Source organism: Phoxinus phoxinus (genome assembly GCF_949152265.1).
Source record: "Phoxinus phoxinus genome assembly, chromosome: 4".
NCBI lineage: Eukaryota > Metazoa > Chordata > Actinopteri > Cypriniformes > Leuciscidae > Phoxinus > Phoxinus phoxinus.
Window position 1 is genome coordinate 6,498,463 of NC_136879.1, and position 13,715 is coordinate 6,512,177.

General features: G+C 42.4%; 1 protein-coding gene across 2 annotated transcripts; it reads left to right on the forward strand.

Annotated features, from left to right (window-relative positions):
* Window positions 1-1,183: 1,183 nt before the first annotated feature.
* LOC306996687 (transmembrane 4 L6 family member 1) lies at window positions 1,184-10,244 on the forward strand. 2 transcript variants are annotated; one of them, XM_079609451.1, is made up of 6 exons: window positions 1,184-1,322; window positions 1,532-1,725; window positions 1,829-1,897; window positions 2,195-2,340; window positions 8,092-8,278; window positions 9,822-10,244. In XM_079609451.1, exons 2-6 carry the CDS (start codon window positions 1,555-1,557, stop codon window positions 9,837-9,839), a joined length of 591 nt encoding a protein of 196 aa, XP_079465577.1. In that variant the 5' UTR covers window positions 1,184-1,322; window positions 1,532-1,554; the 3' UTR covers window positions 9,840-10,244. The 2 variants fall into 2 exon arrangements, with proteins under 2 accessions (XP_079465577.1, XP_079465578.1); XM_079609452.1 differs by having other exon boundaries at window positions 9,825-10,244.
* The last annotated feature ends 3,471 nt before the right edge of the window (window positions 10,245-13,715 follow it).

Genomic DNA, 13,715 nt, shown 5'->3' on the forward strand with positions numbered 1-13,715 from the left:
ATATACACATAAATACATTTAGACCACTTAACTTATTGATTGATATCATTATGTGAAGAGACTCTAAACCAGCATAACAAAAAAAAAAATCTGGAACAAATTGCCTATACCCTGCCTTTAATGTTTTTAACTCTTTCCCTGCCATTGACTGAATTTTCTGGCTTTCCGTAATGCGAAGAAGACGCAGAAAAAAGTGATATCATATGTAATCATATGTATATGTTAAATAACGTTATCATTAACATTAAACAGCATTTAAATGCCTAATGTTACTGAATGACATTATAATCATTAGACTCTATGTGGTCATTAAAAATCCCATGGCACTTCTGGTAAAGAGTAGGGGTGTAACCCCGGTGTCCTGGCCACATTCCCACAATTGGCCCTTACAAATCATGGCCTCCTAATAATCCCCTTACACTGAATTGGCTCTATCACTCTCTCTCCTCTCTTCACCTGTAGCTGGTGTGTGTGAGCGCACTGGTGATGTTGTACTGTGGCTGCCGTCGCATCATCCCAGTGGATGCTCACACTGGTGGTGGTTGAGGAGAGATCCCCTGATATGATTGTAAAGTGCTTTGGGTGTACAGTAGAACATGTGAAATATAAATATAAATGCCTCATTCATTCATTCAAATGTCGACCTAGGACGAGCTATATGGCTGGCAACTTTTAAAAGAACGCTCGAGAGGAAAGAGTACATTATACATTTTAAATGTGCAGTTAGCTTAATATGCAGGACACTGTGCTAAACAATAAAATATTTTTATTTTCAGTCGTCTGTAAGAGTTCCTGGTTCACGAATTCCTGGAGAAAGAAATGTCACCCATTCAGTGGAAGTCAACCTTAATTTCAGTTTGAATTAAACAATAAAAATAATAATAACTATAAGTGTAGGAGGCAATAATGTAAGAAGTTATATTTTTAAATGGGATTCAATGATGTTTTTTTTATTCCATAAACATTTTATTTATTATGTAGGTCTCATTTATTATAGGTAAACAGGATTTTTTGGTGTCATAGATTTAAGTTTTAGACATTTTGTCCAACATCACTTTCAAAAAAGATAACATTTGTCTGAAACTCAGTGAATGAAACTGTTATTTTTTTCTTTGAAAGCAGGGTCATTGGCCGCAGGGACAAGTGCCTGTGTGTGTCATACATGCTTTTGCTTACATTGCCTTTAGTGGTCTCATGATACTGAACACTTTCCTGGTTTTCACCAACTTCTCACAAACTACTTGACAATTATTAGCCCCACCAGGAACTATTAGTTAGTCAACGAGTGGAGAAAGGTAGAACAGGAGATCTCAAGGAAACAGGTAAAATATGTTATTTTTGTTTATAGTAGCTGTAGTTTGTAAATTGAATAGTTTGTATTTTTATTATTTTCCATTATTGTATTATCCTGGACAATGCAGTAATAAAAATGTGAATGTTGCTCATCATTCATATAGTATGTAACAGAATACTCTCAGTCTCTTCAGGTTTGTAATTTTAATACAAGAAAATTATCTTTACCCCGATTAAGCAACAAATTCAAATCAGGTCATCATGTGTACGGGGAAGTGTGCCAAATGCACCGGAGACCTTCTCTTTCCACTCGGCCTCTTAGCCATAGTTGGAAACATCTTGCTGTTTTTTCCCAACGGAGAGGTGTGGAGGACCGAGGAAATCACAGAAAAAATCTGGTTCTTTCCCGGGGTCATCGGGGGAGGACTGTTGGTGAGTCTGAAGCTTTGAGGGTATCTGAAAGAAAGAGATAGAAGCATCCATTCGTCTACTCTATTCTGGAGAGTGATTCCTGTTATTTGTGTCCGTGTTGCAGGCGTTTTTGCCTGCTTCAGTGATGAAGGCTGCAGGGCACGAGGGGAACTGCTGTGCAAACAGATGTGGGGTGAGTAACTGCTCTCTGCTTGCGTACACAAAGTTCAGATCTATGAGGAGGTGTTGTGAGCCACATGTGCATTTGCTAAACCTTTATTCAAAAATAAAAGATCTTGAATGTATCCTCAAATGTACAAGAGTTGCAATTTCTTTTAACATTTATTTGTGAACAGTAATTTCATCCGTATCTGCAACAAAATCAGACACACAGCAGTAGGCTATATTTTGCCCTGACAAAGAGCACTATGAGAGAAGCTGAGCTGTGTGTGTGTGTGCGCGCGTGTGTGTGTGTGTGTGTGTGTTGCAGATGATGCTGTCCATGCTGATGTCTGTGCTGGGTGCCGCTGGAGCACTTTACTGCATGATCGTCTCTGCCGTCGGCCTGCAGGACGGCCCGCTGTGTGACACGGGAAACGGGATCTTTATCTACCCATTCTTAAACGGGACTACAGAGTAACGTGAAAATCACTCACATTTAATTTTTTGTTTCTAAAGTGTATACAAATACAAAAATGACATACACAAATATGTCATTTTCTGCTAGTTCTGTTACTCTGCAACATGCTTTGTTCACGCAACATAAAGAACTGTTGTAAGAGCCATTATGCTCTATTTATAATTTGTTGTAGTTCCACTGTTGGACACTGGGTGGAGTGCGGGTTAAAAGGTATATAGGTAGCCAGAGAGCCAGTGAGCAAGTGAAGTCAGGTGTAACTAATGAGGGAAGCAAACAATTTTTGACTGTAGCTGCGTGTCCATTACAGATTTGTGCAAAACTTTTGCAATTTTTTTCTAAATATCGATACAAAACTATTGTGAAATGACGGCGTTTCCATTAACCGATATTATGCGACTAGTCGATTTAAATAAGTCATTATTTAAGTGATAAATCATTTTAAAAAATCATGGCAATGAACGTTGGTAGGTTTATATATCACAGCCACCGCGCTAGACAATATTATTATTAATGGAAGGAGACGTAGGCGTGTTTTCCAAGCATTAATGACAAGGAAAGACCCTTACACTGTGAGCGGCACATATGGGGAGTTTCTCACTCATTTCTTATTTATGGCATTTCTTTTAGGTTTAGAATCCAGTATTTCTGTAATTATTTTGTCTTTTATGAATTTAATAAACAACTCTGTCTCGTATTCTGTCCGAACACACCGCGTCATTTAAGTCAGGTGACTGTAAATGCGCAAAAACTGTTTCCATTGCAGTTTTGCGAAATATTTATTTTTCGAATTGCCTGAAAAACCAACTGATTCGAGCGTAAAAACGTTTTTGCGATAAATGGGAGTTTTTGCGGAATTGACGTGTTTCCATTGACATATTTGCAATTTAAATTTGTGCTATTTGAAGGGTAATGGAAATGCGGCTAGTGTCAGGATCGTATGTGGACATGCAAACTTGTGGATTATAATTTGTTTTGTGACTAATAAAGGGATAAATGTAGTACTAGATTGGAAGCATCTTGTTTGGATCTCACGTGTCAGAAATAATCCTACAACACCCAAGTGACAAGAAGGTCATTGTCGCTACAACTGTTTTCACATTGACGTTTTTACATTTTCATTGCTGAATATATTTGTCCATTATAGGGTACCATTCAAAAACAACAACGCAAATACAACATGGTGCACCATATAGAACAAGCACACCATGAGTCACAGCGCAGGGGAGGGACATGCATGTTTTTTTTCAGGCTCTATACAGTAGTTCAATATTCATAAAAAAAAAGGTTACAACTGGCGAGAAAAGCCGGGTGCACACTATACGATTTATAACTGTCCTTTACGACTGTTGCTTGTCAGACTGTACAAACATGATCCCCGCAGTAAGTAATGTAATGTCACACTAGTTGCATATCCATTACCCTGCAAATTGAAATTGTGAATTGAAAATATGCCCAATGGAAACACATCAATTTCGCCAAAACTCCCATTTATCGCAAAAAAAGTTTATGCTCGCATGAGGTGGTTTTTCAGGCAATTCCAAAAGGAATATTTTAACGGAACGGAAACAGTTTTCACATTTACAGATCACCACTTAAAGATGGCACGTGTGTTGGGACAGAAGACGAGACAGAGTTCTTAATTAAACACATAAAAGACAAAATAATTAAGGGAGTTAATCTGGAGTTTGCCCATGGTGAGAGGCGGCGGGCTGGTGTGGGTTTGCTCATAGCCCCCCAACTCAGCCGCCATGTGTTGGAGTTTACCCCGGTGAACGAGAGGGTCGTTTCCCTGCGCCTACGGGTCGGGGATAGGTCTCTCACTGTCGTGTGTGCCTACGGGCCAAACGGCAGTGTAGAGTACCCGGCCTTCTTGGAGTCTCTGGGAGGGGTGCTGGAAAGTGCTCCGACTGGAGACTCCGTCGTTCTACTGGGGGACTTCAACGCCCACGTGGGCAACGACAGTGTTACCTGGAGGGGCGTGATTGGGATGAACGGCCCCCCTGATCTGAACCCGAGCGGTGTTCAGTTATTGGACTTCTGTGCTAGTTACAGTTTGTCCATAACGAACACCATGTTCAAGCATAAGGGTGTCCATCAGTACACGTGGCACCAGGACACCCTAGGCCGATGATCGACTTTGTGGTCGTTTCATCTGACCTGCGGCCGTATGTCTTGGACACTCGGGTAAAGAGAGGGGCGGAGCTGTCAACTGATCACCACCTGGTGGTGAGTTGGATCCGATGGCGGAGGAGGAAGCTGGACAGACTCGGCAGACCCAAGCGTACTGTAAGGGTCTGCTGGGAACGTTTGGCCGAGTCTCCTGTCAGAGAGATCTTCAACTCCCACCTCCGGCGGAGCTTCGACCGGATCCCGAGGGAGGCTGGAGATATTGAGTCCGAGTGGACCATGTTCTCCACCTCCATTGTCGAAGCGGCCACTCGGAGCTGTGGCCGTAAGGTCTCCGGTGCCTGTCGAGGCGGCAATCCCCGAACCCGGTGGTGGACACCGGAAGTAAGGGATGCCGTCAAGCTGAAGAAGGAGTCCTATCGGGCCTGGTTGGCTTGTGGGACTCCTGAGGCAGCTGACGGGTACCGGCAGGCCAAGCGAACTGCAGCCCGGGTGGTTGTGGAGGCAAAAACTCGGGCCTGGGAGGGGTTCGGAGAGGCCATGGAAAATGACTATCGGCTGGCCTCGAAGAGATTCTGGCAAACCGTCCGGCGACTCAGGAGAGGGAAGCAGTGCCCCACCAACGCTGTTTACAGTGGAGGTGGGCAGCTGTTGACCTCAACTGGGGATGTCGTCGGACGGTGGAAGGAATACTTCGAGGATCTCCTCAATCCCGCCGTCACGTCTTCCATTGAGGAAGCAGAGGCTGAGGGCTCGGAGGTTGACTCGTCCATCTCCCAAGCTGAAGTCACCGAGGTAGTCAAGAAACTCCTCGGTGGCAAGGCGCCGGGGGTGGATGAGATCCGCCCTGAGTACCTCAAGTCTCTGGATGTTGCGGGGCTGTCTTGGCTGACACGCCTCTGCAGCATCGCGTGGCGGTCGGGGACAGTACCTCTGGGATGGCAGACTGGGGTGGTGGTCCCTCTTTTTAAGAAGGGGGACCGGAGAGTGTGTTCCAACTACAGGGGGATCACACTTCTCAGCCTCCCCGGGAAAGTCTATGCTAGGGTACTGGAGAGGAGATTACGGCCGATAGTAGAACCTCGGATTCAGGAGGAACAGTGCGGTTTTCGTCCCGGCCGTGGAACACTGGACCAGCTCTATACCCTCTACAGGGTGCTGGAGGGTTCATGGGAGTTTGCCCAACCAATCCACATGTGTTTTGTGGATTTGGAGAAGGCATTCGACTGTGTCCCTCGAGGCGGCCTGTGGAGGGTGCTCCGGGAGTATGGGGTCCGGGGTCCTTTGCTAAGGGCTGTCCGGTCCCTATACGACCGGAGCAGGAGCTTGGTTTGCATTGCCGGCAGTAAGTCAGACTTCTTCCCGGTGCATGTTGGACTTCGGCAGGGCTGCCCTTTGTCGCCGGTTCTGTTCATAATATTTATGGACAGAATTTCTAGGCGCAGCCAGGGGCCGGAGGGTGTCAGGTTCGGGGACCACACGATTTCGTCTCTGCTCTTTGCGGATGATGTTGTCGTGTTGGCCCCTACAGACCAGGACCTTCAGCATGCACTGGGACGGTTTGCAGCCGAGTGTGAAGCGGCTGGGATGAGAATCAGCACCTCCAAATCCGAGGCCATGGTCCTCAGTCGGAAAAGGGTGGCTTGCTCACTTCAGGTTGGTGGAGAGTTCCTGCCTCAAGTGGAGGAGTTCAAGTATCTTGGGGTCTTGTTCACGAGTGAGGGAAGGATGGAACGGGAGATTGACAGACGGATCGGTGCAGCTTCCGCAGTAATGCGGTCGATGTACCGGTCTGTCGTGGTGAAGAAAGAGCTGAGCCGCAAGGCGAAGCTCTCGATTTACCGGTCAATCTACGTTCCTACTCTCACCTATGGTCATGAGCTTTGGGTCATGACCGAAAGGACAAGATCCCGGATACAGGCGGCCGAAATGAGCTTTCTCCGCAGGGTGGCTGGGCGATCCCTTAGAGATAGGGTGAGGAGCTCGGTCACTCGGGAGGAGCTCAGAGTAGAGCCGCTGCTCCTCCACATCGAGAGGGGTCAGCTGAGGTGGCTTGGGCATCTGTTCCGGATGCCTCCTGGACGCCTTCCCGGGAAGGTGTTCCGGGCACGTCCCACCGGGAGGAGACCCCGGGGAAGACCTAGGACACGCTGGAGAGACTATGTCTCTCGGCTGGCCTGGGAACGCCTCGGTGTCCCCCCGGAAGAGCTAGAGGAAGTGGCTAGGGAAAGGGAAGTCTGGGCATCTCTGCTTAGACTGCTGCCCCCGCGACCCGGCCCCGGATAAGCGGAAGAAGATGGATGGATGGATGGATAATTAAGGGAACACTGGATTCAGTGATTTCGTTAACGTCAGACTGTACGGCAGTCAGACTCAAGGCGTTAAAACGGACGCTCGGAAGAAGATTCGTCCAGAGTTTTACATCATCAATTCGTGACACGTTCTGTGACTGTGAACTACATTTACATGTGGCATAGAAATTGTGGCTAGCAAACAAAAACAATATCTAGCGTAAATTTTGCTCATAGCTTCTCTTGAAAAGAAAACTGGGAAAAAATGAAGATGTGTGGAGCAAGTGGTGGTGTGTTGTTTTCTCACTTACTGCATCCTCAGGTTCTGTGTTCCTACTGGTTTTTGATTTGAGGGTTGTCGTTGGAGTAGTCACACTGCATAACTGTGCCTCAAAACTTATGACACTGCCAGAATTTCATTGTAAAATTCAATTTTATGCAATAGTCTGTCGGCAAACTAAGTCAAAAACCAATAGGAGTGCTGGACCTGATGACGCAAATACCTGTTCCCTTAAAAAGTGCCCTATTTAAGGGTATAAGGAACCATTTTGGACACAGCCACAATCTTTTACCGAACATGTCACAAATTGATTATGTAAAACTCTGGACGAGTCTTCTTGCATGCATCTGCAGTCTTGACTTTCGTGCAGTCTGACATTAATGACAACTGAGATCCTACAGTCTGACATACTCTCCTACAGTCCTACATGTTCGTACAGTCTGACAAGTCATAAAGGACTGTTATAAATTGAACAGTGTGCAACTGGCTTTACTCGCCAATTGTCCACACCCAAAACCTTTTTTCTTCTTCTCGAGTTTACACAATTCACTTTTCAGGGCGGAAAATACTTTGGCAATGTAACAACGTGTCTAGCACAAGCTTAAACACAAACAACAACTTAAAAGTGAACAAGGAGGAACTAAAATACACAGAGATAATTAACCAAATGATAAGCAGCCTTGATGATTCATCTGTGTCCATAGAAACTAATGATTGGCAGGAAACTATGACAAAGGAGGACAAGTGACAGAGAAAAACAAACTAAAAGTGCATGAAAATAAAACTAACTGAACAGAACCATGACAATCAGAGTGTTGTGTGATTGCTGCATTAATATTAATTTCAACTGATGCGCACAGGTGTGCATAAGTCGCCTGTTTTAGTTTATTAGGATTCCGAACGGAAATAGCTTAATTGCAGGAATCTGTCGTCACTGTCATCACTCCTGCATGAAAATGAGAAAACCACTGGTCTTGTGCAGTTAGAAGAGGCCTTTGAGGATACTTAGTTTTGCAATGACTTTTTCCCCTTTGCTTTCCTCTGTTCAGAGAGAGTTACCTGTTTAACCAGACATCATGGATAGAGTGCGAGAGACCGCATAATGTGGTAATGTGGAACGTGGTCCTGTTCTCAATTCTGTTGAGCATTGGTACCCTGGAGGCTGTGCTTTTACTGGCACAGGTAGTCAACGGACTGATCGGATGTCTCTGTGGGACGTGCATGAACAAGAATCAGGTTTCATGTTAACTCTATATTTCTATGTACTGTATGTAGAACATTTGTTAACCGTCAAGGTGTTTACTATACATTTTAAGAGCCAAGAACGGTAACAGTTAATTTTGATATTCAACTTTACATTCTACTAACTCTAGGTAGACTAACTTTGTAAGATGTCAACCAGCACTAGGGCTGCAGAACTAATCGCAATAAAACCACACGCGATTTCTCAAAGGTTGAGATTATTGTATGCGCAGATTGTCAGTGCAGTGCGGCTGATATTATGCCCTGATGCAGAAGTAGAGAACACGCGTCATTGATTCCAAGAAATCCTTATTGGGCATCATACTATCTGTAGCTGAATAAACAGACGATTGAAACGTTTTGATTGATTAAACATGACTAATAAACACACGACTGCCTTTTTCTGTGTAAGAAACCACATCATCTCACAGAAGCATGAGCTCAACTGTCGTTATAAAGTGAGTTTGGAGCCTTTGCGATTTCAAAATTGCGATTGAGCCAAATAGGTTTAGGTGCGATTACATTGCAGCCCTAAAAATGCACTCTAAAAATCTGAATTATTTGTCATAAATATTTATTCTCTGTATTTTGAAGTGCCCACGGTAACAATATTGTGCATGTTCATTTTCGTGATACACTATATTACTGAATATCCTCACGTCTACCCCCAACAGACATTACTATAACTACTACATTACTACTGACTATAAGCAACTTTGCAAGTACATGTCAACTCATTCTACTAAACCTAACCCAAACCTAACATTCTACTAATATTTTAGTGAGAGGTGAAGATATATACAACTATAACGATAAAGATATGAGGAATTATATCGTTGGGATCACTTTCAGAACGATTTTTTCCAGCTGTCGAATGATAAAACACTGACAGCCAATCAGAATCCACTTGAATTTAAAGGGCTCGTGCATTTAAGTTAACAGACGACAATAGTCGCCGAGGTACAGAAAATGATTTCTGTTCATTGCTGTGGTACAGAAAAATCCACCACTGTTTGACAAGTCAAGCCCCTTAACAATCGTTCATACCCTCTGAATAAATGGTGAGAAGTATTACCTCAAGTATCCAGCACTCGTTTCGACAACATTGTCTTGCTTCCTTTGAAGTTGCGGTGAAAAAGACTAGGTGTTGTTTTTATTTCACTGTATTGACTCCGACAGCTAAATTCACTGTTAGATTACTAGATCGATTACACTAGCTTCACTCAAAACATAGCTGAGGACATCTGCTGGTTAAAGTCGTGTAAATGCAACAAGAACAGCAAAAACATGTTCAACAACGTTTTACACACTTTGAAACCGCAGCGCGTGAGCTTAGAATAAACAGACCGTTTTCATTCATTGGTGTGGACGTAAATATATAGTTATCTTTATAGTTATCATTCTTGGTGTGAAGGGCCTTTAGTTAAAGTGAAATAAAGTGTAACCCCAAGAACATTAAGCAATTGCTTTCAAAATGTACTTACATGTTGGTATTACAAATAATATATTTACAAATAATGTATTGCTTTGGCTTCAGCAGACGCAGTTGGCATGAAAACCAAAGAACACACTCCAGTATGTGGGATCTTCACAGTAATACAGTAGAACACAATCTACAGATCTACAGAAACACACGGGAAGTCCATGTGAAGGTTTCACTAGACAGTTTTTGTGAATGATGCCCTTGTCTTCGATAAATTAAGCCTTTGACACAGGTAATTTATCTATAGAAGTTAAAAATATCTCAGATGCATGACTTTCATATAATAGGCTACTGTAATATTCAGCTATCAAATATCATAATAAACAAGTCTTAGGGGGGAAAAAGTATAGGCCATATCCATGTTACTGACATAACCAAATAATGATGTCAGTAAAGATTAATAACGTAGTCAGTACATTGCAATGATAAATTCATATTTCAACTAATAGATTTTTAAATAAACACCTGTTGTCAGGATTATGTTTGTTTTTTGTCTTTTTGTTTGTGTGACTTGTATTGTTTCTTGATGACTTGTATGTTTCTTGTATTTCCTTTCCATTTAGTCTTGATTATTCCCCTGTTAGTATCCTTGGTTACTGATTAGTTACACCTGTCTCGTTTAGTTCCCTTGTTTGCTACTATGCATTTATGCTCCCTGTTTTGTTCAGATTTGTGATCGATCATTAAATCGTTACACTGCCTCAGAAGTCAGCTTCGTGAGGTATCTTCATGTGTAGTCATTGCCTGACATGGCAGCGAGGCAGCAAGTCAGCTGCCTAGGCTTTCGGATGCAGCCCCTGTTGCCAGGCCCCCATCCCTACCTTGCTCCCACAAGCCACCTGCACTGCCTTGGACTTCCTAGCTGGCAATGTTACCCCGAGCTGTTGTCCCATTGGTTTTCACTGAGGTCTCCACAAAATCCAGCTCTGCTGCCGTCGGTCGGGTCCCATGCTCTGCCTAAGAGGCCTATTAGGGCTCTACCCTGGTGTGCCAGCTATTTATTTTATTTTATTTTATTGGTCTTTCCACAATACTTTTAAATCAATAAACCACATTTTCAACAGAGACGAGAACCGACAATGAACTGAACCAAACAAAGGGTATAAATGCACAGGAGAAAACATGGAAAGTAAAGCTGGGGCCACACAAAAATATTTTAAAATTCTTATTACATTATTAGTTTAAATGTTATGCAATTTAAATGTTATTTCATTGCTTTCAATAAACAATTTAATGTGGTGCATTAATATATTGGGGTGGGGTGTAATGTCACATATTTTCTGTTCTGTTGTTTTCTAAGTACTTTTGTTTTGATCAGTGCCATAAACTCTTAGTTTTTATTTTGTTTCGTTGTTGTAATATTCACCTTCACCTCATGTGTTTGTTTCTGTTGTCAAGTGAAGCAGGGCAAGCCATCCACATGGGAAACATGACAATGATCAGGCACAAGAACACAAGTATGGAGTCAGATCAGCCTAAAAAAAAATAAAACATTTACAAAACAAAATGTATAAATGCACATTAAAATTCACATTTACAAAATCCGAATCGTAAATTCAAAATACAATTCAGACATACACAAGTTAAAGCATAAATATTTCCCCAAATACTCACACAAATGCAGCTTACCTAAATACATTTTTAAAGTTTACCCAAATATGTATCAAGTTCTTGAATTAATTATTAATTAATTAATTAATAATTAACCCTAAAATGTACATAAACCCCGCCCCCAGGAACACGCAGTCTATGTTGAGATGAGGAAGAGTTGTTGTAGTCGAGCACATTTGTGAGTCAGCTCAAACTTTAGCATCCATCTTTTCACATGCAATAGAAAGTCACTCTGTGTGCATCTCACAACAGTTCCTATACGAGCAATTTATTGATTACCATGACAGAATATCCTAATTGAAGATAGTTAACTTCACATCAGCAACATAAATTCATCAACTAACCATTCAGAGACATCCTGTTGCTTCTACATGTTGTCACTTCTTCTTGAGTCTCTCCATCTTTGTCTGACTCCGTTTTAACATTAAAGGCAGAACAGTTTCTGTCATTTTAGTGTGTCTGCGTGAGGTAATCAAACACACACACACACACACACACACACACACACACACACACGCACACACACAAGCTCTTGAAACCCCACTCTTTGCAGCAGCTCATTTGCATTTAAAGGGCCAGGCACAAAACGGTGCGTTTTTATTATTGACTGAAATCAATAATTATTTATTTATTATTGTCTGAAATCAACAATTTTGGAATCAAAGTGAGACTTAACCTGGATTTCACATTTCCACTGACTTAACATACTGGGAGAGATTATGAACTGCGTTCATCAAAAAACGTTATCAACTGTAGCAATTTATTATTAATAATTTTTATTGTTACAAGTGATGTTTTGTTTGTACCTGTAACCTAGGTACAACATTATCATTTTTGGAGGAATAGCTAGAATGGTTATTCAAGAAAGGTACACAATTTCTTACGTTTATTTGACTTTGCAATGCGCATTATTTACTTGTCCTAACAATTATTTCCTTTATCACGACTCTGGTGGGACTCAAACCCACAACCTTTGAATAACTCCATTCACAACCTAGAAGTCCAATGCGCTATCCATTGCGCCACAGAGCCACGAAAAGCCAGCCTTTAAGACGCTATTACATGCACATGACTTCTTAGATTTCCACTTGTTGTGGAGATTCACACTGTTCAGCATACAAATATTTCCATATGTAAAATGATTAAGTGAGCTGCACCCACATCCTGTGGCAAAGGCACTGCTGGGATTCGAACCCAGGATCTCCTGATTACTAGACAGGCTCTTTGACCATCTAAGCCACAGCGCCAGGTACTATCATCGCTTAGATTATTTTGTATGCAAAGTCTAAGTGAGGTTGCACATCAGGAGAATAGCTGATTACATCATGAATAGGTCCCTTTGAAGTTAGAGGATAATTTCCAAAACCGGAAAGGTGTGCAGGCTTCTGTTCAGGGTCAAGGGAATATCTCAAACCATTTCAATTTCGAAATTCTCAGTACTCATGTCTCAAATGTTTTGGGAACCTCCAGTTACGATACATCTAAACGCTGTTTCAGCTGGAAGAAATGGAAAGCATTTGTTGTTGTTGTTGCTAGGGAGGTGGCCAACAATAGGTAGTTGCAGATTTTGGCCTAAGCCAGTGGATTTCAACCCATTCTTGTTACCTCCCTTATTTAAATAGGTGACTTAAGCTAATTAGTAGATCACTCTATGATCTGAGTTGGGTGAGTACAATAAGGGAAATGAGCAGAATGTGAAGGGTATGCTTCTGAAGTAATTTGTGGATCCCAGGTTTAAGCGCATGCTTGTCCAACACAAATACATCTGAGCAAAAGTGGGTATGCACGACTCTGGTGGGACTCAAACCCACAACCTTTGAATAACTCCATTCACAACCTAAAAGTCCAATGCGCTATCCATTGCGCCACAGAGGAACGAAAAGCCAGCCTTTAAGACGCTATTGCATGCAAATGACTTCTTAGATTTCCACTTGTTGTGGAGATTCACACTGTTCAGCATACAAATATTTCCATATGTAAAATGATTAAGTGAGCTGCACCCACATCCTTTGTCATAGGCACTGCTGGGATTCGAACCCAGGATCTCCTGTTTACAAGACATGCGCTTTGACCATCTAAGCCACAGCGCAAGGTACTATCATCGATTAGATTCTTTTGTATGCAAAGTCTAAATGAGGTTGCACATCAGGAGAATAGCTGATTACATCATGAATAGGTCCCTTTGAAGTTAGAGGATAATTTCCAAAACCGGAAAGGTGTGCAGGCTTCTGTTCAGGGACAAGGGAATATCTCAAACCATTTCAATTTGGATCGAAACTCTCAGTACTCGTGTCTCAAATGTTTTGGGAACCTCCAGTTACGATACATCTAAACGCT

Bases quoted from the DNA above. Each gene is read 5' to 3' on its own strand.
- LOC306996687 (XM_079609451.1), top strand. From the start codon at position 1,555: ATGTGTACGGGGAAGTGTGCCAAATGCACCGGAGACCTTCTCTTTCCA. The intron at 1,726-1,828 runs GTGAGTCTGAAG...TCCGTGTTGCAG, and splicing joins TCATCGGGGGAGGACTGTTG to GCGTTTTTGCCTGCTTCAGT. The intron at 2,341-8,091 runs GTAACGTGAAAA...TCCTCTGTTCAG, and splicing joins TTCTTAAACGGGACTACAGA to AGAGAGTTACCTGTTTAACC.